This window comes from Vombatus ursinus, unplaced genomic scaffold, assembly GCF_900497805.2.
Source record: "Vombatus ursinus unplaced genomic scaffold, bare-nosed wombat genome assembly UNPS02014158.1, whole genome shotgun sequence".
Classification (NCBI taxonomy): Eukaryota; Metazoa; Chordata; class Mammalia; order Diprotodontia; family Vombatidae; genus Vombatus; species Vombatus ursinus.
The window spans coordinates 1,848,564-1,872,961 of record NW_020953936.1 but is presented as its reverse complement, the minus strand read 5'-3'; the positions used below and the strand labels follow the sequence as shown (position 1 = coordinate 1,872,961).

Here is a 24,398-nt window from a genome sequence, read left to right as displayed (position 1 = left end):
TAATGCATCCCACAGACCACTGTAAGCTACAGCAAGAGGCAGGTCAATTCACTACCTGGGCACGAGCACCAAAGGTACATGCAGGAAGCCTAAGACAATGTAATCTTCTCCACCCAAAAGGGGATGGTCAGGGCCACAGAAGAGGCCCTGAAAAGAAGGAGAACAAACTCCCAATTGGAGATCATTCAAGGAAAAGAACACAGAATCCTACCACGGGCAGAACCTGCAGTAGACCCCGGTAGAAGCCACGGATTGAGGCAAGAGATAAAACTGGCCACCCCATCTGGTTCGATGGTGACAGTGGCCTCCAAATTAGTGCCAGGATCGGAACAAAGAAGGTAGATCCAACCCATCTAAGAGTTCCAGAGGGGGACATAAAATCCAAAGCTAAGTAGTGAGGCAGAAAACATGAGTAAACAGAAGAAAATACCAAACACAAAAAAGAAACACTAAGGATTAAGCCCAAGAGGTAAACCCAGAAAGAGTAAGCAACCACACAACAAGTACAAGTAGAATCTTAGGAAAAAATAGCTTGGCCACTAGGCCTATAAGAGTGACTGGAAGAAATGAAGAAATGAAGGAGGAGACTTAAATAAAAAAAATTAGAAATGGAATAAGAATTCAGAAATCAAAGTAGAATAAATAACAGAACAAAAGATGGAAAAACTTACCTGAGAAGACTACTACCTAAAAAAGAGAATGAAGTAATAACCAGAACTCTCTAACTCTATGAAACGATAAGAATTATACCAAATCAAAACAAAATTTTTAAATAGAAGAAAATGTGAGACATTTATTATCAAAAACAACCGACTCAGAAAACAGGTCAAGGAAAAACAATTTAAGAATCATTGAATTCCATAAAAAAAATGCCACAAAAAAAAAAAAACCTGGACACCAAAGGATTTCAAGAAGTCATAAGAAGAAAATTGTCCATATCTCTTAGAATTCTGAAAGACCTAAGAATTCTGATCAATTCAATAAACACTCAGGACTTTAGAAGTCTGATAATGAAGTATGCTTCCCACCTTTAGTCAGGAGTGAAGGTACAGAACAAGATAGACAGTTCAAATACAGCCAATGTGATCATATGATTTGTTTGACTGTTTATTTGTTACATAGAAAGCTTTTGATTTTGGGAGGAGAGATTTGTCGGGGATTAGGGAATGAGAGGGTTTTGACAGTGATAAAAAAAAAAGAAAAGAAAAGAATGTTTAAAAAACCACTTGAAGAAGAAAACAAAAGGAAATTAAGAAGAGCAAACAGACAAGCAAGCCAAGGCAGTATTGGTATAACTTGATTAATTTTAATATATGTCTTTAAATATATTTAAAGTTGTCCATAATAGATATTCATGATTTCATATACAAGCCTTTTTCTGTTCTTCTTTATGTATAGAAATGTTCATAACTGTTCATGTTTGTCAAGTTCACAGTAAAAAAAAAAAAAAAAAAGAAACATTTATAAAGATTTTTCTTAAAACCTGATAATCCCATTTGGCTCTGAATCTAGTCAGCAATCATTTTTGCCAAGTGTTTAGCTCAGATTCTTCCCACAAACAACGTGAAAGCATGTTAAATTGTTAGATATCAATAAGTTGTCAGGTAGGCTGAGCCAATTTGGTAGAAAAAAGGCAAGGATTCACCTAAGCTCTCCTAATTTCCCTCCAAACAACTTTGAAGTAACACCTCAAACTGAATTCTGGAGCAGCAGAACCAACAAAAGGTTGGGGTGAAAACAATTTTTCCAGCCCAGGAAAACTTAGGAGGTCGGTAGGAAAGGTCTTTCTCAGCAGGGTGGCAATCAGACCAGCAGATCAGTGCACACCCAGCACATGCTGTGGGGACAGTTCATCAGTGGCATCAGGAGCTTTGGGAGCTCTCAACCCACAGATGGTAAGAGGGCTAAACAACAGGTCAGAGATTAAAGAGGACACTTTGCAGTCACTGGGTGCAGGACTCTATCCATTGAGCATTTACTGTTCTAGATCACAGTCTCAGAGCTTAGAGGAACACTAGTTTCAGAGAGGACAGTTAGAAGGAGCATACATAGATGAAGGCACAGGTGTGTGTTGACTATGACAGGATGATTTCAAAAAAATAAAACTGGGGGGGATAGAAAAATGGATGCACTGGGAGAAAGAGGAAGGGAGAAATACAATAGGCTAAGTTATCTTACATAAAAGAGATGCAAAAGAAAGAGCTTTTACAAGGGAGGGGAAGAAAGGGGGTGACAGGTATGCTTCAACCTTACTCTCATCAGAATTGGCTCAAAGAGGGAATAACATGTACACTCAGTTGGATATAGAAATCTATCTTGTCCTACAGGGAAGGAGGAGGTGAGGGAGATAAGAGAACAGCAGAGGGAAGGGGTATGATAAAAGGCTAGATTGGTTGGGGAAGGCTGTGGCCAGAAGCAAAACAAACTTTTGAGAAGGGACAGGCTAAAAAGAGAGAGAGAGAAAAGGATAAATGGAGGAAAACTAGGATAGAGGGAAATACAGTTTGTAACCATAACTGTAAATATGAATGGGAGGAACTCACCCACAAAACAGAAGTGGAGAGCAAACTGGATTAAAATACAGAATCCAACAACATGCTGTTTACAAGAAATGCACTTGAAACAGGGAAACAAGAAATGCACTTGAAACAGGGAAACACATAGTAAAAATAAGGGGCTAGAACAGAATCTGTTACGCTTCAGCTGAGATTAAAGGAAAAAAAAACAGGGGTAACAATCATGAACTTGGACAAAGCAAAAGCAAAAACAAGATCTAATTAAAAGGGATAAGCAGGAAAACTAAATTTTGTTAAAAGGTACCATAGACAATGAAGTAATATCAGTACTAAATATATGTGGACCAAATGGTATACCATCAAAATTCTTAAAGGAAAAGTTAAATGAGTTATAGGAGGAAATAGTAAAACTATACTAGTGGGGGACCTCAATTTTTCCCTCTCAGAACCAGATAAACTAACCAAAAAAGAAAAAAGAAAAAAGTTAAGGAGATGAATAGAGTTTTTAAAAAAGTTAAGTATGATATATTTCTACAGAAAACTGAATGGCAATAGAAAGAAATATACTTTTTTCTCAGAGGTACATGACACCTACACAAAAAAATGACCATACATTAGGACATAAAAACTTCTGCAATAAAATATTACATTCAATAAAGGGTCATGGAAACATAGATTAAAAATTAATTAATTGGAAACTAAATAATCTAATCCTAAAGAATGAGTGGGTCAAAGAAAAAAATCATAGAAACAATCAATAATTTCATTAAAGAGAATAACAACAATGAGACAACATATCAAAATTTAAGGAATGAAGCCATGGCAGTACTTAGGTGGAAATGTGTATCTCTCAACACTTATATCAATAAAACAGAGAAAACAAAATAAACAAAAATAAAACTAGGAAAGAAGAAATTAAAAATCTCCAATTAAACACCTAACTGGAAATCTTGGAAATAAAAGGAGAGATTAATAAAATTGAGAGAAAACCACTGGAGTCATAAATAAAACTAGGAGCTGATTTTATAGAATGAAATAAAATAAAATAAAATAAACTACTAGTTAATTTGATTAAAAAAAGAAAGATGAAAACCAATACTAGTATCAAAAATGAAGTGTGAATTCACCAATGAAGAAGAAATTAAAGCAATTATTAGACACTATCTTGCCCAATTATATGCTAATAAATCTGACAATCTAAGCAATCTAAGTGAAATGGATTTATATTTACAAAAATATAAGATTACTCAGATTAACAGAAGAGGAAATACAATACTTAAATAACTCTACCTTAAAAAAAGAAATTGAACAACCCATCAACAAGCTCCCTAAGAAAAAATTCCAAGGACCAGATGGATTCACAAGTGAATTCCACCAAAGATTTAAAGAATTAATTCCAAATTATAATTTCCAATATAAACTATTTGGAAAAGAATCCTATCAAATTCCTTTTACAACACAAATATAGTGCTGATAACCAAACCAGGAAAAGCAAAACCATAGAAAGAAAACTAGAGACCAATTTCTTTAATGAATATTGATGCAAAAATTTTAAATAAAATACCAGCAAGGCAATTACAGCAAAATATCACAAAGATCATAGACTATGACCAGGTGAGATTTATACCAGGAATGCAGGGCTGGTTCAAGTTCAGGAAAACTATCGGCATAATTGACAATAACAAAAACAACAAAAATCATATGGTTATCTCAATAGATGCAGGAAAAACTTTTCACAAAATACAACACCCCACACAATTTAGACATAAAGGCTGATACTATAAACAAACTAGGAGAGCAAGGAATAGTTTACCTATCAGATTTATGGAGAAAGGAAGAATTTATGACCACACAAGATATACAGAACATTATGAAATACAAAATGAATAATTTTGATTGCATTAAATTGAGTGTCTTTTGCACAAACAAAGCCAATGCAACTAAGATTAGGAAGGAAGCAGAAAACTAAGAAAGAATTTTTACAACCAGTGTCTCTGATAAAGGCCTCATTCCTAAAATATATGGAGAACTGAGTCAAAATTGATAAGAATACAAGTCATTCCTCAATTAATAAATGATCAAAGGATATAAACAGGCAGTTTTCAGATGAAGAAATTAAAGATATCTATAGTCATATAAAAAAAGGCTCTAAGTCACTACTGATTACAGAAATACAAATCAAAACAACTCTGAGGTACCACATCACACCTATCAGACTAGCTAACATGACAAAACAGGAAAATGAAAAATGCTGGAGAACATGTGGGAAAACTAGAACACTAATGCATTGTTGGTGGCATTGTGAATTGATTCAACCATTCTGTAGAGCAATTTGGAACTATGCCCAAAAGGCTATAAATTTGTGCATTCCCTTTGACCCAGCAATACCACTTCTAGGTCTATATCCCAAAGAGATTTTACAAATGGGAAGAGGACCTACCTGTACAAAAAAATTTACAGCAGTTCCTTTTGTGGTGGCAAAGAACTGGAAATCGAGGGGATGCCCATCAATTGAGGTATGGCTGAACAAGTTGTGGTATATGAATATAATGGATTTGTGTACTGTATGTAATCGTGCTACAAGAAATGATGAGCAGGTGGACTTCAGAAAAACCTGGAAAGACTTGAATGAACCGATGCTAAGTAAAGTGAGCAGAACCAGGAGAACACTGCACACAGTAACAGCCACAATGTGTGATGACTAACTTTGATAGACTCATCTCTTTTTAGCAATGCAAGACAACTCCAAAGGACTCATGATGGAAAATGCTGTCCACATCCAGAAAAAGAACTATGGAGTCTGAATGCAGACCAAAGGATATTATTTGCTCTCTTCCTTTTTTTTGCTTTTTTTTGCTTTGTTTCTTCTTTCTCATGATTTCTCCCATTGGTTCGAATTCCTCTTTACAATACGATTAATGGGAAAATAGGTTCAATATGAATGTATATGTAGAGCCTATATCAAATTGGATGCTGTCTTGGGGTGAGGGGAGGGGAGAGATGGGGAGAAAATTTGGAACTCAAAATCTTATGGAAGTGAGTGTTGAAAACTAAAAATAAATTAATTTTTTAAAAAAAAGCAAAATATAACACCCATTCCTATTAAAAACACTAGACAGCATTGGAATAAATGGAACATTCCTTAAAACGATAAGGATTATCTATCTAAAACCATCAACAAGCATTATCTGTAACATAAGCTAGATGCCTTCCCAATAAGATCAAGGGTAAAGCAAGGATGTCCATTATCACCACTTTATTCAACATTTTACTAGAAATGATAGCTGGCTATAGCAATAAGAGAAGAAAAAGAAACTGAAGAAATTAGAATAGGGAATGAGGAAACAAAACTATCACTCTCTGCAGACATATGATAGTATACTTAGAGAATCCTAGAGAATCACAACTAAAAAACTAGTTGAAATAATTAACAACTTCCACAAAGGTACAGGATATAAAACAAACCCACAGAAATCATCAGTATTTCTACATATTATCAACAAAGCCCAGTGGCAAGAGATAGAAAGAGAATTCCATTTAAAATAACTGTAGAAAATACAAAATACTTGGGAGTCTACCTGCCAGGACAAATCCAAAGACTATTGCGAACACAATTACAAAATATTTTTCACACAAATAAAGACAGATCTAAACAACTTAAAAAATATTAATTGCTCAAAGGCAGACTGAGCCAATATAACAAAAATGACAATTCTACCTAAATTATTTTACTTATCCAGTGCCATACCAATCAAATGACCAAAAAATTATTCTATAGAGCTAGAAAAAAATAACAAAGTTCATATGGAAGAATAAAGGTTAAAGAATAAAGGGAATCAATGAAAAATATGTGAAGGAAGGTAGCCTAGCAGTACCAGATCTCAAACTGTATTACAAAGTAGTAATCATCAAAACACTTTGATACTGGCTAAGAAATAGAGTAATGGACCAGTAGAATAGATGAGATACACAGTAGTAAATGACCATAACAATCTACTGTTTGATAAACCTAAAGATCCAAACTTTTGGGACAAGAACTCACTATTTGACAAAAATTTCTGGGAAAACTGGAAAGCAGCTAGGCAGAAACTAGGTAAAGACCAACACCTCACACCCTATATACCAAGATAAGGTCAAAATGGGTACATGATTTAGACAAAGGATGACATCATAAGCAAATTAGGGGAGCACGGAATATCTTACCTGTCATATCTATAGATAAGAGAAGAATTTGTGACAAAACAAGATAGACAGCATTACAGGATGTAAATGGATAATTTTTATTATATTAAATTAAAAAGTTTTTTGCACAAACAAATCCAATGCAGCCAAGATTACAAGGAAAGCAGAAAACTGGGGGAAAATTTTTACAGAAAGTTTTTCTGATAAAGGTCTCATTTCTCAAACATATAGAGAACCGAGTCAAATCTATAAGAATGAGTCATTCCCCAACTGATGAGTAGTTAAAAGGATATGAATAGGCAGTTTTCAGAAGAAGAAATCAAAGCTTCTACAGTCATATGAAAAAATGTTCTAAATCACTACTGATTAGAGAAATAAAAAATAAAACAATTCTGAGGTACCACTTCACATCTATTGGTTTGGTTAATATGACAGAAAAGGGAAATGACAAATGTTGGAGAGGATGTGGAAAAATTGGGACAACAATGCACTGTTGGTGAACTTGTGAACTGATCCAACCATTCTGAGGAACAATTTAGAACTATGCCCAAATAAAATTGTGCATACCCTTTGATCTAGCAATACCACTACTAGATCTGTATCCCAAAGAGAAAATTTTAAAAAAAAGGAAAATGACCTTTATGTACAAAAATATTTATAGCAGCTCTTTTTGTGGTGGCAAAGAATGGAAATTGAGGGAATCAATCCCCATCAATTGGGGAATGGCTGAACAAATTATGGTATATGATTGTGATGGAATATTATTGTGCTATAAGAAATAACCAGCAGGTTGGTTTCAGAAACGGTGAATGACTTAGCTATTCTCAGCAATACAATAATCCAAGACAATTCTGAAGGACTTATAACGAAAAATGCTATCCACCTCCAGAAAAAAACTGAGGAAGTCTGAATGCAGATCAAAGAATACTTTTAAATTTTCTTTATTTTTCTTGTTCTTTTTTTTTGGTTTTCTTTTGCAACAGAGCTAATATGAAAATATGCTTTTTATTACGACATATGTATAATCTATATCAAATTGCAAGCCTTCTCAATGACGGGAGAGGGAGAGAATCTGGAACTGGAAATCTTAAAACCTTAATGTTTATAATTATTTTTACATACAATTGGAAAAAAAGAAAATATAAAAATTTAAAAATAAAAATAAGTTGCTGGGTATCAATATTTCAGGAAAATTGAATTGGGGAACATACTAAATAACTCATTTGCTTTATATCATATGAAAAATGTTTATCAACTACCCTGACTTTCACTATCACATTATACATCCATCCTCATTACAAGAATGTCAAATATACCAGTCTTTATTTGAGAAAAAGATCTGTGAATCATTATTTATATAATGGGTTTTTAATACAAGCCAAATAACTTGTTCAATCAAATCTTAATTAATCAATAAAATTTCAATTACTGCCTACTACACATTCAGGACTCAACATATACTTCTAGCTAATTAAAGCATCTGACTTAACAACTATCACTGATGAGGAGCACAAGAGTTGTTCATTCATCGAATAGCTACTGAGCCCCTATTCAAGACACTGTGCTAAGTGACAAGAAGAAAAAAATATGGTCCCTGCCCCCATGAAGCTTATGGAGAGATAAGACATGTATAAGTATCTTTGGCTGCAAATTTTGGAGCCATCTAGATTTAATCAGGGCTCTGTGGGTTAAATGGATAGGTCCAAAGAGAGTGGGGATAGAACAGACAACCCAAGTTTAACACTGCCATACATTACCACAGTTCAAAGCACCTGAGATAGGTTTGATTCTATGGCATACCAATCAAGAGGTATCCCTGATCACTAGTAAGCTCTAAGGTCCCTTTCTGCTCTAAACTTTTCAATAATCCAGCTACTGTTTAAGACTATTAAGTACTGAGCAAATGCTTATTTGTACTGATAGCAAGAGTTCCATCATCAGAAATTCGCTATACCAATGAAATAATACAAACAAGGAAGAAAATGTTAAATAAAAAGTCACAATAGAAAAATGTCAACAAATACAACTACAGAAAAGAAAAAAAAACAAAATTATGAGAAAAGAATTAATAAGACCACAGGCTTAAAATGACTTAAGACTCTAGACCAAGGATCTTTTAAAACATTATATGTGATTTAATTATAAGTATATGCCAAGCCTTTAACCTCAGCTCTCGGTCCCACATCAAGCCACCTAGTTGGCTCTAACACCCCCATTACTTTCAAAGGTACCATCATTCTTCCAGCCTTTCAAATCTTTAACTCTGGCATCATCCTCGATTTCTTACTCTCTCCCTCACCAATCCAATCAGCTGACAAATCATGCTGGTTCTACCTTCACATCTCTCTCATTTCAACCCTTTCTCTCTATTCACATTCACCACATTAGTCCAAGCCTTCATCACCTTTTGCCTAAGACTAACTATTGCAAAGACCTCCTAATTGGTCTCCTTCACTCAACCCACTCCAGTTCATCCTCCACAATTTTTTTTTTCCTTAAGTGCACATCTAACCATATCGCTACCCTACTCAATAAATTCCAGTGATATTCTCTATTGCCTCTAAGATCAATGACCAACTCCATTTAGCTTTTAAAAGTCCTTTACAACCTTGCCCCAATTTGTCTTCTGGCTTCATTACAGATTTCCCCCTTCTCACAGTCCACAATCCAACCAAAGTGGCCTTCCTGCTATTCTTCACACATCACTCCCCTCTCATTTCTATTTCTTTGCACTGACCAATCCTAATGCTTGCATACTGCAGAAAATCTTGTAGAAAAAAGTTAGAAGCAATCTTGTAGAAAACTGGTTAAGAGTACATCAGTATTAGAAAAATGTAACTATAGAGGCTTATGCCTCTACCTCATGGAATCTTTCTCCTTCCTTCAAGATGTAATTCAAGCACCACCTTCTATACAAAACTTTGTATTTTATCCTAGAAAGAGCCCCTGGAAATTCTTTAGAGGGAGAATTCTTATTTCTGTTGATGTTTATCCCTTATTTTCTATATCCCATTTGCTCCAATTATATCCCTTTTGATACCCAGTCATCCCTTAGAAGAAGGGTTAAAAAAAAAGGAGGAAATTAATCAACACAAGGATAGTGTCTGACTCATCATGCCACACTGTACCACACACCTGCAGTGGAAAAGAAGACTGAAACTCTTTATCTTAATGAGAAGGGGTCAGACTGGACTTCACAATGCTACTGATCACAATTAACAATTATTCCACTTTTCCTCACACCAAATTCACACTATCCATTTACAATCTGTCAACTGATCATTGTCACTATCACCTATCACCCTACACATAAATTTCCTTGTCCTCAATGACTTCAGCACCTATTTCCCCTCCCTAACCCATCTCTTACCGTCATCTTCAGCGAGTTTAACTAATTCAGAAAACTATCCTGTGACATCACACAGTTCCTATTTAAACCTATCCTATTTAATCCTGTGACATCATAGTTCCTCACTCTAAACTATAATAGCAAGTTAACAGTACTCCTTTCTAATATCTTTTCCATCAGTCTCTAGCTTTTCATTCACACCACCACCTGATCCCTGTCCTTTATTTCCTAATATCCAAATGATAAAAAGCCTAATTAGTCTCCCTGCCTCGAGTACTAAAATTCCTGATCATTCCCTTGCTCAAAAAACTTCAGTGGTTCCTCAATGATTAAACAAGTCCACTCCTTAGTTTGTTATTCAATACCCTCTACAATCTGACCCCAACCAAGTCTCCAATCTTCTCCAATGGTGAATACTTCCCCTTCCTCCCCTCTATTCATATTAGTCTACACATTGTCCCTGGACTAAAATACAAGCTTTGCCACTTACTATGTGACCTTGGGCAACTCACCATCTCCAGCTGCAATTCTCTACATGCGAATAATAATTGCATTTTTTTCCTCACAAACTACTGTGAGGACCAAATATGATAATATAGATAAAGCATCTTTAAAACTATAACGCACTCTATAAATGTCAGTGATTATAATAGTTAACAGTCTTAGAAGTTTTTTTATAAAGAAATGTGGTTACTATTAGTTTAATTTAAAAAATCAGATAAGTTTGAAAATTCTGAAATATTTCAAGTTAGTCCAGTAACTAAGGAATACAAAAAAAATGTTAACAATTCATAATAATTAAAATATAAACAAACTAAATTTCAAACATGCAACACCAACGTCAGTGGCACACCCATAAACAATGAACTGACTTGAATTTTGTAATGATCAAGATAGGCAAGATATCTCTATCTGAATTAATTGAGACACAAATTTTTCCTTTCTTTGGGCTCAATTTAAATCTATGGAGCAAAACACATACTGTAGATGCTGATGTGTACTTGTGCTCAAGTTTGCTGATAGATATTTATTTGCTGGTATATACACATGCTATACCAACTTTTAAAAATTACATGTCACTTATTATTGCTCCTAGAACACGATATATATAGACCTGATAATTTGGAACACCTTTCCCTTGCTTCTGGCCCATTTTACTTTTCCTTGTTTTTCAAAGTTCAGTTCAAGTTCCATCTGACATTAACCCACAGTGAGTTTTCAAACTCCTTTGAACTTCCATAGTATATACTCTTATATCACTTATTTACTACTTATCAGGTACTACACAGAGTTTCCCAACTATTATCTCCCTGAGGTCTGGGAATATTTCTTATACTTCTGTACTCCGCAGTCCTTTACACATAGCAGTGACTCATAAAAAGTTTTTTTTAATGTGAAACCCAAATATATATATATATATATGTATGTATGTATGTATATATGTATGTGTGTGTGTATGTGTGTGTGTGTGTGTATATATATATATCCCTCAGTATTTCAGATTTTTTTCTATTCATCAGCCTTACTATCTACTTTAACAACAGTTTATTTAATGGTTCAATTCTTTGCTCAGAATGTGAGGAAAGTTTTCAATGCTAAATGGTGGTTCTGACAATGTAAACACTGGGTTTAAGAGTCAAGGAACACAAATTCATTACACTAGTTTCTACCCTAGCCCTAAAGCTCTTCACAGTTTTTCTCTTTATTGCTTGACCACAAGATAAATACTCCACCCAGTTCTACAACAGATTCATGGCCACTACTTGCCCTACCAAACGCTATATTGTCTAGCTTTGGTCTTATAACAGTGTTCTAATTCTTCACCAAGCTACATAGTAGAGGAATCTTCTAGCAGAGGAGGTGGACAAGTATAGGGCTGGTGCTGGATGGAACATTAATCTGTGCCTAAACAATGTGGTGGGAGAACTAAGAAGTTATAAGTGTCTCAGTCTTTTGAAACTCTGAAATTCTGCGAGATTAGCATCAAAGGAACCATGGGTAAGAGACATCTTCAGTGAAATAACAATGAAAGATAAAAAGATAAGGAATAAAATTTAACAATGGAGATTTATTAGATTCTACCTTTTGTGAAAGTCACAAGACCCAATACATTGGCCTCAACTATTGTAAATGAATCTCTTTAGAGGCAATGGTGCTTCTCAGTGATGAGAGACAATGGTTAATATAACTAACCAAAATGGGTAAAATGGTACTAACCTTCATCAACAGAGGTTTCACAGCCCACAAGGTTGAGAAGAATGTTATCATCTTTGTCATCTACTTCACATTCCAGTAACATCCAGCTCTCCACATCACTTTCTCCACTTTCAGAGATAGTAATCTCCTTCTCTTCATTTGAACTATCCTCTATAACCATAACTTCCTGAATCACATTAGATCTCTCTCCACGTTTTGACTTCTTAATACCTCTCTTACATTTCTTTCTAGACAATTCATCAGAATGCTGATCACATTGACTTTCCAGTACCTGGTTTCCTCTGTTCTTTCTTTTACATCTGTAGACACTATCTTCATCAGACAAAGAGATGACCTCTGAACCATCTGATATCTGGATGACATCAGTATCTGAAAGAACAATTAAGTTCTTCTGGTTTGTCTTTTTAATATTCAATGACTCAGGATGCCCACAGCTCTTTTCTTCATTGTCTTCCTCCCTAGTGATATCACCAAGGTCCTGTGCATAATGTACTTGGCCATAGAGTTGAAATTCCACTTCACTATCAACACTCAGTTCACTGGATGATTCCTCTCGGTAAAGGTCATCTTCATATGCTTCTATATTCTCATACCCACCAAACATAATGGAAAAGCAGCAACCTTAATGCTGTAAAAGACAGTATCATACAAAGGATGTGAGTGTTCAGGAATATGGTATTAAATATGAATAGTACATAGCCATGTTATTATAAAAGTAAAATCAGAAAAATTTGATAGTCCTGGGAATTAATCTCTTCAATGGTTTTTCAATTAACCATAAAATAATTTTAAAAATTAAAGGAGATACTATGGATATATTAAATATAAACATTTCTGATACCTTTATGCAATGATGCCTAAAATTCTCAATAATAAATAGATAACAGTCATGAAAATATTTAAATCCACTGGCAACACTGGGAGTTTAACATTAGAAGCACAGTTTAACAAGGAGTTCATAGAGTTACAAAATTCCAAGTGGAAGGGGCCTAGAAAATATCTAGTCTAGCACCATCATTTAAATTACGAAACTAAGGTCTCAAGAGTAACTTACTCAAGGTCATACAAGTAATATAAAAGCAGAGCCTAGATCTGGACCCAAAGTTTCTGTCTCCAAACCTAAGTGCTCTCTTTTGCATTAACCATATTACATTACTTCTTTTGAGTGGTCATCAAGAAGGTAGGGTGTCTTTCAAAGCAATTCAAACTGTTTCATTAAGATCACCACTTTCCTTATTAGAAAGATTGGATCACTGATCAAGATCTTCAGGAGGAAAGGTCCTCGGAGGCCATATAGTTCAACCTCATTTTACAGTTGGGGAAATTGAGACCCAGGTAAGCTAAGTGACTTGCCCAAGGTCCACAGGTAACAGAGAGAAAATCTGAACCTTCTGTCTCCAGAACCAGTGTTCTTTCCACTCTGCCTCCTTGACAGCAAAGTGAATGAATTAAAAAGCATTTAAGTGCTAAGCACTATGAATACAAATACAAAAGTAGAGATAATCCCTGTCCCCAAGGAACTTACATTCCAACACGCGGAGAAAATACACATCTGGGGAACTATTCCAGAAATGAAGGGGTTGGGGAAGAAGCATACATATAGACAAGGCAAGGTAATACTAGAGTAGATTTCCAGAGAGTAGGGAATAAAATTAAGCCTGGTTAGGGCCTGCCTAGTGGGCCAGAAGAGACACATACCAACCAGGACAGCAGCGGCCCAAGAGTAGAAATTCCAGAGATAAAGGATTAAAACATACAGGATATGGTCTCTGGTCTGACAGCAAAATGGCTGGTGAGTAGATCCCCAGCCTAGGAAGTTGGGAGGAAAATGATAACAAAAGTAAAACAAAAGAACATTTGTAATGAAGCAATACTAGACTCAGCACCCACTCTTAGTATTTATCATGCTGTGACCCAAAAACTAAGAACTTAAAAGTAGCCCTCTTTTGTTCCCACACTTGCCCTTCACCTTTTCCTTCTTTTCTTTTTTTTTTTTAAACTAACCCCGAGCTCATCCTCCCTCCTTTTGCAATCAATTCAGCATCTCCCACACTGTCTTTGTCTCCTCCACTACTCCTGCTCTCATACAATAGGAGAGGGGAAGGGGGAAGCAAATCCTTTAAATATCCTAACTTCCAAATTCTTCAATCTACTCAATTCCCAAGAACTACTTACTCCTCCATCCACTGCAGCTACATATGGAGATGCTCACACCCTTGATATTCTCCCACAAGTATTCCAATTCCATGTCAAGAACTCCAAAATTCCTTTATCTGATCACAAACTTTCATCATTTCATTTTTCCCCAAGCTTATAATCTTCAATATTGTTCTTTGTCCCCACCAGGATCTGCAATCCCTCTACCCATCAATGCTTTACCAGGTCATTACCCCTGCACTGGCTACATTCTCAGTTCCCAATTTCAACCTCTTACTGAACCACTTCAATTCTATCCTCTACTTTTAAATCCCCTGCCAGTTATCCTGTCACTGATCACACTTTGTCAAACCACAACTCTGGATTACTCACCTCCTTCACCTGTATTCACTTGCAGGAAAAGGAAAATGAAATCACAAAGTCATAATGATTATGTTTGTTATCAAACCTCAATTGTAAGACAATCCTCCCTCTGCTATCTATTCTCACACTCACCAAAATAGCTATTCCAAACCCCAAGATTCTTCAATCTTTCCCCAGCATCCTTTGTTTCTAATTTCTCAATTGACGGCCTTGCCTCATAATTCACCAAAAAAGTTGAGGCCATTTGACAAGAGGTCCTTCTCACCTCTTCAACTCAGTTCCTTTTCATATTATTCCCCACTATTTCCTCCTCCACCAGTCTCTGATGAAGTGGTGGCCCTTCTCCTTGCAAAAACAAACCTTTCCACAAGCACCCTTGATCCCACTTCTTACTGTCTTCTCCCAACCGACTGCCCCTAGCATCAAGACACCCTTCTCTAGCCTTCATCTCTCCCAATCTAATGGCTCATTCCATTCACACACCTATGTCTCAACCATCCTGAAAAAACCCTCATCTGATCCCAGCATCTCTACTATCCTCCTATATTACTCCTTCCCTTCTTGGTTAACCTCCTTGAGAAGCTATTATATTCAGTGCCTCCACTTCCTCTCCTCCTCCTTTCTTCTAAACTTTCTGAAATGTGGCTTCTAACTTCATAATTCATCTCCAACTGGTCTCTCCAAAGTTACCGATGACCTCCTAATTGCTAAATCTAATTGATTTTTCTTGATCTTCAATCATCTTGACCTCTTTACAGAGGCTGACACTACTTGACTATCTTCTCCTTCTGCATATTATCTCCTCTGGGTTTTTGTGACACTGCTCCAATGGCCTCTTTGCCATCCTCATTCTCCTTGACCTCTCTGCAGCCTCTGACACTGTTGAGCAACCTCTCCTCCTTGATACTTTCTTCTCTCTGGGTTTTTAGGACATCACTCTCTCCTGATTCTCCTCCTATCAAACTACTCTTTCTCAGTCTCCTCTACTCAATCTTCATCCAGATCATGCCCTCCAACCTCGGATGTCCCCCTGGGTTCTGTCCTGGGCCCTCTGCTTTTCTCTTCTCCTTTTACGCTACTTCACTTGGTGATCTCATCAGCTTCCATGGATTTAATTTCGGTCTCTATGCTGATGATTCTCAAATCAACCTATCCTGCCCCAACCTCTCTGCTAACCTCCAGTCTCTCATTTCAAACTGCCTTTCAAACATCTCAAACTGGATCTCCAGTAGACATCTTCAACTAAAAATGTTCAAAACTGAATTCATTATCTTTCTCCCTAAAGTCTCCCCAACCTCCCACCTTCTCTATTATTGTAGAAGGCAACACCATCCTCCCAGTCCCTCAAGCTCACAATCTGTTGCCAAGGCCTAATGATTTCACCTTTGCAACATCTCTCCTATATGCCCCCTTCTCTTCTCTGATACTACTACCCCTCTGGTAAAGGCCTTGATTATTGCAATAGCCTGTTTGTGGGTCTACCTACCTCAAGTCTCTCCCCACTCCATTCTATCTTCCATTCAGTCACCAATGTGATTTTTCTGAAGTGCAGGTCCTACCATGTCACTCAATAAAATCACTCACCTAGTCAATAAACTCCATTGGTTCCCTATTGCCTCCAGGATCAAATATAAAATCCTATGTTTGGCATTCAAAGCCCTTCATAACCTAACCTCCTCCTACCTTTTTGGTCCTCTTACACTTTACTCCCTGCCACACCACTTTGCTCCAGTAACATTGGTCTTCTGACTGTTCTACAGACAAGACAGTCTATCTCTTGCTTCTGGGCATTTTCATTTCTCCAGCATGTCCCCTATGCCTTGAACGCTCTGTCTTCTCATCTCCATCTACTGATTTCCCTGGTTCTCCTTAAGCCCCAACCATCTTTTACAGGAAGGCTTTCCTAACTCTTCTTAATTCTAGTTCATTCCTTCATTTAATTATTTCCTATTTTATCTGGTATACAGCTTATTTGCACTTACTTATTTGCATATTATCTCCCCCATTAGAATATGAGCTCCCTGAGAAAAGGACTTGTCTTTTGCCTCTTTCTGTATCTCCAGTGCTTAGCATAGTGCCCGGTACAAAGTAGATACTTAATATATGTTAACTGACTGAGTACTCTTCTACCTGTCTGAATGTTCCTTTTCAGTCTCCTTTGCCGGATCATCATCCATGTATAATGCTCCCTAAGTGGGAGCTCCAAGACTTTGTCCTGGGTTTTCTTTTCTTCTTTTCTAACACTGTTTCTCAAAACCATCATCAACTCACATGGGTTCCATTATCATCACTACAGAGATTACTTCCAAATCTACAGATCCAGTCTAATCTTCCTTCAGAGCTCCAATCTCACAATACCAACAACCTTTTGGACATCTCAAACTAGATATTCCACAAGCATCTAAATCTCAGCATATCCAAAATAGAATTTGTTATCTTTCACCCTAAACCTTCCCCTCCTCTAAACTTCCCTATTATCACTGAGGGCATGATTGTCCTCCTACTCACCTAAGTTGGCAACTTTGATGTCATCTTTGATCACACACTCTCACTCACACCATACATGCAATCAGTTGCCAAATGTTGTCATTTTTACCTTCCCAATATGTCTCCTATACTTCCTCTCCCCTCACACAGCACCACAGTTCTGGCCCTCATTCCCCATCTCTCAGACCACTGCAACACCCTTCCAACTGGTCTCCCTTCCACACGTCTCATTCTATTCAATCCGTCCTCCAAAGAGCTGCCAAACTTACTTTCCTAAAGTGCAGGTCTGAACAGCCCCTCTACTCAATTAACTCCAGCAGTTCCCTATCAATTCTAAGACCAAATAGAAAGTCTTACATTTAGCATATAAGGCTCTTCACAACTTGGCCCCTTCCTATGTTTCTAGTCTTTTTACACTCTGCTCCCTTCTATGTATTCTACAGGAATACTGGTCTCCTTGATGATCCTCACACTCTCCATCTTCTGACTTGATGCTTTTGCACTGGCTATCCCCCAGGCCTGGAACATTCTCCCTTCCTCATATGGTTGGAATAGCCTTTCTGAATATGTCAAAGAAAGATACAGTCTTTAAAAAAAAAGAAATAGTAGGGTCTAGACAAAAAAATCAAATAGTGCCCATAGAAAGGAATAATAGTTATAAATTTTGTTTTTCTATGCACTTTTACTTGAAAGTTTAATTATCTGCTTAAGGACATCCAATGAATATGCTGAAAAGTCTGGATTTCTTGTTATGATGCTCAAAAATACTTGTGAAATACTAGTTAGCTTACTAAAGATTTATAATTAAAGCTGACTTCAAATACTTTGCTTTGAAAACAGAAATTAAAAGAATCCACTAACTATACCTTCCTGCTCTGGAAATTAACAGATATTTGATCTTCAGCCCTGAGAAATATATCTACCTATAATAAATAACTACTATCCAAAATATGGAGACATTAGGAAAAGTATCCCTTTGGTCCTCTAAAGGTAAAAAACCCAGGGTAAAAATCTTCGTATGAAATGCTAATTCAAGTAACACCTCTGGGGGAAAAAAAAACCACACCATTTTAGTGCTGGAAGGGATCTCCAAGATGATGTAGTTCAATTCCCTCATTTTATAGACAAGGAAAACAGGGCAGAGAAGGACACAGGTCACACATTGGTAAGGGCAGAGCAGTGCCAGAACCTAGTTTTTCTGACCCCCAGTTCCTAGATGGTGCAATGGATAAAGCACTGGACCTGAAGCTGGTAACACCCAAGTTCCTAAAATTGAGGCCATTCACCATGAGTTCCCTTTTCTCCTCTCTTCCACATCTCCTATCATTCAGATGTCTTCTGCCACCATCTCTTCTTTCAGCCCTATCTCACATGACAAAGCGGTCCTACTCCTTACCAAGGCTAACCCCTCTACCTACATATGTGATCCCATTCCATCCTGTCTCCTTCAATCTCTCCCTGTCTACTGGCTCATTTCATATGGCCTACAAACATACCTATGTCTCCCTCATCCCAAAAAAAATCCTCACTTGATCATTCTATCCTTACTATCATCCTATATCTCTTCTGTTCATTGTAGCTAAACTCAGGCAGTCCACAATAGGCACCTCCACTTTCTCTCCTTTCATTCTTCTTAACCCCTTAAAATCCAGCTTCCAACCATATCATTCTGCTGAACTGCTCTCTCCAAAGTTACCAATGATCTCTTAGCAGCCAAATCCAATGGCTTTTCTCAATCTCAATTCTCCTTGACCTCTCCGCAGCCTTTGACCCTGCTGATCACTCCTTGATACTCTCTTCTCTCTAGGTTTTCAGGACAGCATCACCTCCTGTCTACTGACTACTCTTTCTCAGTCACTTTTCCTAGATCCTCATCCAGATCATGCCCTTTAACCACAGGCATTCCCATTCTGGGCCTTCTTCTCTTTTTACTTTACACTACTTCACTTGATGATTTCATCAGCTCCCACTGTCTTAAGAGACTTAATCTGTATTCTGAAGATTCTCAAATCTATCTATTCTGCTCCAACTCCTCTGTTAACCTCCAATCTCACATCTCCATCTGCCTTTCAGACATCTCAAACCAGATGTCCAGTAGACATCTTCAACTAGACATGTCCAAAATAGAGCTCATTATCTTTTTCCTTAAAGCCTCCCCACCTTCTCTAACTTTCCTATTATAGGGAATTACCATTATCAGAATATCCTCCCAGTCCCTCAAGGCTGCAACCTAGGAATTGTTCTAGACTCCTCACTATCTCTTACCCCCCTTATCCAATCTGTTGCCATCCAATCTGTTGATTTCACCTTTGTAACATCTCCCTATATACCCCCTTCTCTACTTTGAGAATGCTACCATTCTAGTGCAGACCCTTATCATTGCACTTCTTGATTATTACAATAGCCTGCTTGTAGGTCTCCAGTTCACTCCCCACTCCAATCTTTCCTCCATTCAGCCACCAAAGTAATTTTTCTCAAGCACAGGTCCTACCATATCACTCAAAAAAGTTACTCACCTCAATAAATTCCATTGGTTCCCTATTGCCTCCGGGATCAAATATCAAATCCTCTGTTTGGCCCTTAATAACCTAATCTCCTTCTACCTTTTCAGTCTTCTTACACTTTACTTTCTGCCATTCACCCTTTGATCCAATAACACTGGTTTCCAGGCTATTCTACAAACAAGATAGCCCATTCTTGCCTCTGGGCATTTTCTCTAACTGTCCCTCATGCCCTGACTGCCATCTCTCCTAACCTTTACCTACTGATCTCCCTGGGTCTCTTTAAGTTCCAACTAAAATTCCATCTTTCACATCTTTTTTCCCAACCCCTCTTATACTAGCTCATTCTCTCTGTTAATTATTTACTAATTATATTTATTTGCATGTTGTCTTCCCCATTAGATTGTAAGCTCCTTAAGCCTTACACAAACTGATGCTGAGTGAAGAGAGCAGAACCAGGAGAACATTGTACAGGGTAACAGCAACATTGTGCAGTGACCAACTTTGATAGACTTAACTCTTCTCAACAATATAAGGATCTAAGACAATTCAAAAAAACTCATGATGGAAAATGCTATCCACATTAAGAGAAAGAACTATGGAGTTTGAATGCAGATCGAAGCATATTATTTTCACATTGTTTTTTGTTTTTTCTTTCTCATGGTTTTTTCCTTTCTGATTCTTCTTTCACATGACTAACGTAGAAATATGTTTAACATGACTGTATATGAAGAAAAATTTGGAACTCAAAATCTTACAAAAATGAACGTTGAAAACTATCTTTACATGTAATTGGAAAAAAATTTTAAAACTATTAAATGAAAAAATGGTTTAAAAAAAAAACAGATTATAAATTCCTTGAGGACAGGGACTATCTTCTGCCTGTTTCCCCAGTCTTAGCACAGCAGTTGGCATGAGTGCTTAATAAATATTGACTGACTGAGTTTAAATCTGGCCTTAGACACTTAATAATTGTATGACTCTGGGCAAGTCACTTAACCTGTTTGCCTCAGTTTCCCCAACTGTAAAAGGTGCTTAATAAATGTTTGTTCCTTTCTCTTTTCCACCATGCTATGCAAAAATCTATTCAATTACAAATGAGATGTAGTATGAGCTATCCATTCCGGCCACTTAATCAACATAACTAAAATTTAAACACTATTAGAGAAGGAAGTGATGGTACTTAATCTCCAGATTCTTTACTTAAAATCTCAGTAAGATTTTATATTCTGATGGTTTTTTTCCCCCAAAGAAACAAACCAACTTAGTTCTCATTGTAAGGTTAGAGTGTATTTGTAATACTTTTGTAATAGGTCCCTCATTTCCCTATGCTATTACAACTTGACTGTGACTATCTGAATTATAATTTTCATAACTTTTATCAGTTCACATTGAAATGCTAGCCTCTGTGGACCTTAAAATGCTACAAATATAAAAGTAAACCCTTTTCATTCTTCTCTAATAGGAAACTTAATCTTTTTAAAAATCAAAAAGAATTATGCTTTATCTAAAGTTCACATGAGATCCATAAGACCATGTAACAAAGAAAAAATTGAATACCTAAATTACAAACTTAAAATTTTGAATTCCTCTTGGAATACTCCTAAAGGGAAAGAATTAAGAATATAGCCATAGGCACACCCATGTATTTATGCCAAAAGTGAACTACAGACACATAATAAGATCTGCTAAACCTCCTATCTGAGCCTGTTACTGAAACGCTGGAAAATAAATTTAGCATTCAGGCCCCTGTGGCCTTTGATTGAGAGGATTTTGTACCTTCCATACTTGAAAGCTGTGCTCACCAGAACTTGCAATCTGTTAAATTTATGTATGCCTGCTCAGAGATTTGCCTGAGGCTTTTTTTAGTTTGAGTTACAACTCTAATTAAATTCAAATGTATTTAATTTGCTTTAAGAAAAACTTTCATGAAAGTATGTAAAATGTTTACCACTTGCTCCATACACTTCTTGATAAATGTGAAGAATTCCCAATACTTTCCTAAGTAATCAGAAGGGTCCTTTTGTAGAAGAATGTGCAAGGCATAAAATAAGCTTTTCTTTCATTTCCTATTTGTCAAGCTACAAAATTACATCGATTTAAACACCCAAAATGACCTTACAGGTATCTCATTTTCTTGAAGATGAAGAGTATGAGGGGCTGTGATGGCATAGTAATTCTTAATTAAGAGGAAAAATCTAGAGCCAAAATAAATAGGGTTGTTGTTTTTTTTTTTAAATCTCTATTCATGAACATTCCATTTTAGTGTCCTCAGATTCTCAGGTACTAGAAGGACTCTGTGACAAAAAATTATGACAGGATTCTGAGTAACTAGTCTTGGTAGTACAAGTATTTTGAAAGCAAAGAGGCCTTAACTGCCTAAAAAAACTGAGAATACTGCTTAACAGCAAACACTCTGGGCACAATGAAAATGGGGAGCAAGTTCTCAAATTCCACAAAGCAACAAATGTCTAGGACAGTATAACAGAAAAGACCCTATCCAATTAAAAGTAGTAGATATTCATTACCAGCAACTTGAACTACAAAAAAAAACAACAACTATACAACCTAATTTACATAGGCTTACATAGGTTTTCATTAATAATCTCTAAGGTCACTTTCAGCTCTAAAATTTTATCCTATGATGTATTCTCTGCTTGTTTTCCATTATAAGTCTAAGAATCAAGCTACCCTCCCAGAGCTACTGTTCTATTTTCCCATGGAAACAAATTTTACACAACTGTCTATCCATGTCTACCCTTATTGATTATATGGACCTTTCAGGTCCAAGCAAATCCAACTATGAAGCAAAAGGCCTAGAGTTAAACTGCTTGCAAATTTATTTTTTTAAAAGGTGACTATGGAGAAGTCCTGTGGCTTCTTTTCACTTGAAATTTCTGATATACATTTAACTACTGTCAGCATGACAGCAAATCTCAAACCACAAAAAAATTTCTCTAACATTATAATACTACTTAAACTTAAATAATTCCTGACAGGGTGGAAAACCCAAACAAGTGTTAATACAGTGACCACAAAAAGGAGAAAGATGAAAAAACAAGGGCTTGAGGGTGAACAAATTTCACTAAGCTAGTTCAATATCTCAACTGCCTTTGAAAACCTTGGATCTTCCAAAGGCATACTCCTTTCTAGAAATGTATCCACCACTTCCTTTCATCTCTTCAGGGTTACTAGGCAATCCTTCTCACAACTCCTATTTCCTACTCTAAATCCTTCACTCACCATGACCTCCCCGTACCCCTCCAAAAAACCACATTATTCGATTAGTGTATCATTCTGTTACTTGACCCTCTTCCATTCCCCAAATATCAAATACTGATAAGAGCAACACCAAAGTGTTCCCGATGCATCAGGTAGTTTTACAGGGGAAAGATAAAGCACTTCTTGAGGGTGGAAAAGGGTGGTACCAAATGAGGATTCAAGATTTTTTTTTTTTTAATTCCAGTGGTGGAGAAATAGCTATCCCCTGGAAATTTTCCACCACCATCGCTATAGCATGAGATGGTTAACTGCACTTGGTCTCTAACACCTTTCACCCTTAAGCCTGTTTCAACTCGAGGAATGCAACTGGTGTCTGGGAAAACGCACAGCCCGGCATGGAATCCCGGCACAAAGGACAGAGGCTCTTAAGTTCTGGTAGTGACCATTGTCCCTACAACCATCCCGATGGCCGCCCCGAGCCAGCTCAGGTTGGGGTCACCGCAGGAGCCCCCCCTCCTGTAGCCCGGCCCAAGGGAGGCCTAGCGGGAAGCCCCCTCGGGGGCTCGGCACCCAGACCCCCCCCCAACACACAACACCCCGGAGGTGGGGGGCGGGGTGGGGGGAGGCGCCAGAGCCCACGCCCACGCCCCGCCTCGCTCCCCGAAGCTCCGGGAGAGACACGATCCCCGCGAGGAGGCTGCGTGGTGGCCGTCGCCGCCGTGGGCCAGGCGCGGGCCGGGCCGTGGGGGAGGGGACGGCCGGGGAGCCGAGCGGTGACTGACGGATGGCCGGGGACAGCGGAGGGGCGGGAGGGTGAGGACGGAGCACGTGCACATCCCCGAGCCAGGACCCCTTCGGAGGCGGACCGGGTCCGTCACATACTCACTGCCGCAGCTGCGACCAGGAAGCACCAACCAGGACCCGAATCACTTAGAGGAACGAGGAGGGCGGGGACAAATTCACGGAGGAGGAGCCTCGTGCACGTATTACGGCTCAGGAGACGTACTTCCGGGGGGGGAAAGCTATTTTCCGCGCATGCGTAGAATTGTATGTTTCTCCACAACCCTTCCTCTCCTACTTCGGTCACAATGTGCACTATGTCTTTGAACACTTTTCCTTTTCGTTTCTCTTGACCCCTCCCCGCTAGAGTTCTTCGCCCCAGAGCCTAGGGGTCTCAGGAAATTCTGTCAGTGAGACAGTCTCCTAGAGCCCTTGAACGGGAGAAGTAGGCAGCCGGCATTGTTGCGCGTGGCAATGAGGACTCGAGCTGTCGGGGCAGAGATCGAGGTTGCGAGAAGCGGGAGGAATGGGAGAGTGACCGAGGCTTCCACAACAACTACAATTCCCATGAGCCCTGAGTGGCCTCCCCCCTCCCTGGAAGGCGCCTGAAGGCTCCCTGATCTA

General features: G+C 37.7%; 1 protein-coding gene across 3 annotated transcripts in view; it reads right to left on the bottom strand.

Moving 5' to 3' along the window:
• The window catches only part of ZCCHC7 (zinc finger CCHC-type containing 7), a 278,477-nt gene extending 254,514 nt beyond the window's left edge, over positions 1-23,963 (bottom strand). Inside the window, exons 1-2 of one of the 3 annotated variants that reach the window (XM_027859088.1) lie at positions 23,881-23,963; positions 12,265-12,892 (exon numbers count right to left, since the gene is read on the bottom strand). In XM_027859088.1, coding sequence (XP_027714889.1) covers positions 12,265-12,868 — 604 coding nt within the window. In that variant the 5' untranslated portion in view covers positions 12,869-12,892; positions 23,881-23,963. Of the gene's footprint in view, positions 1-12,264; positions 12,893-13,962; positions 14,057-23,876 lie in introns of those variants that run through there. The other 2 variants (XM_027859089.1, XM_027859090.1) reach the window with 2 other exon arrangements.
• Between the last annotated feature and the right edge of the window lie 435 nt (positions 23,964-24,398).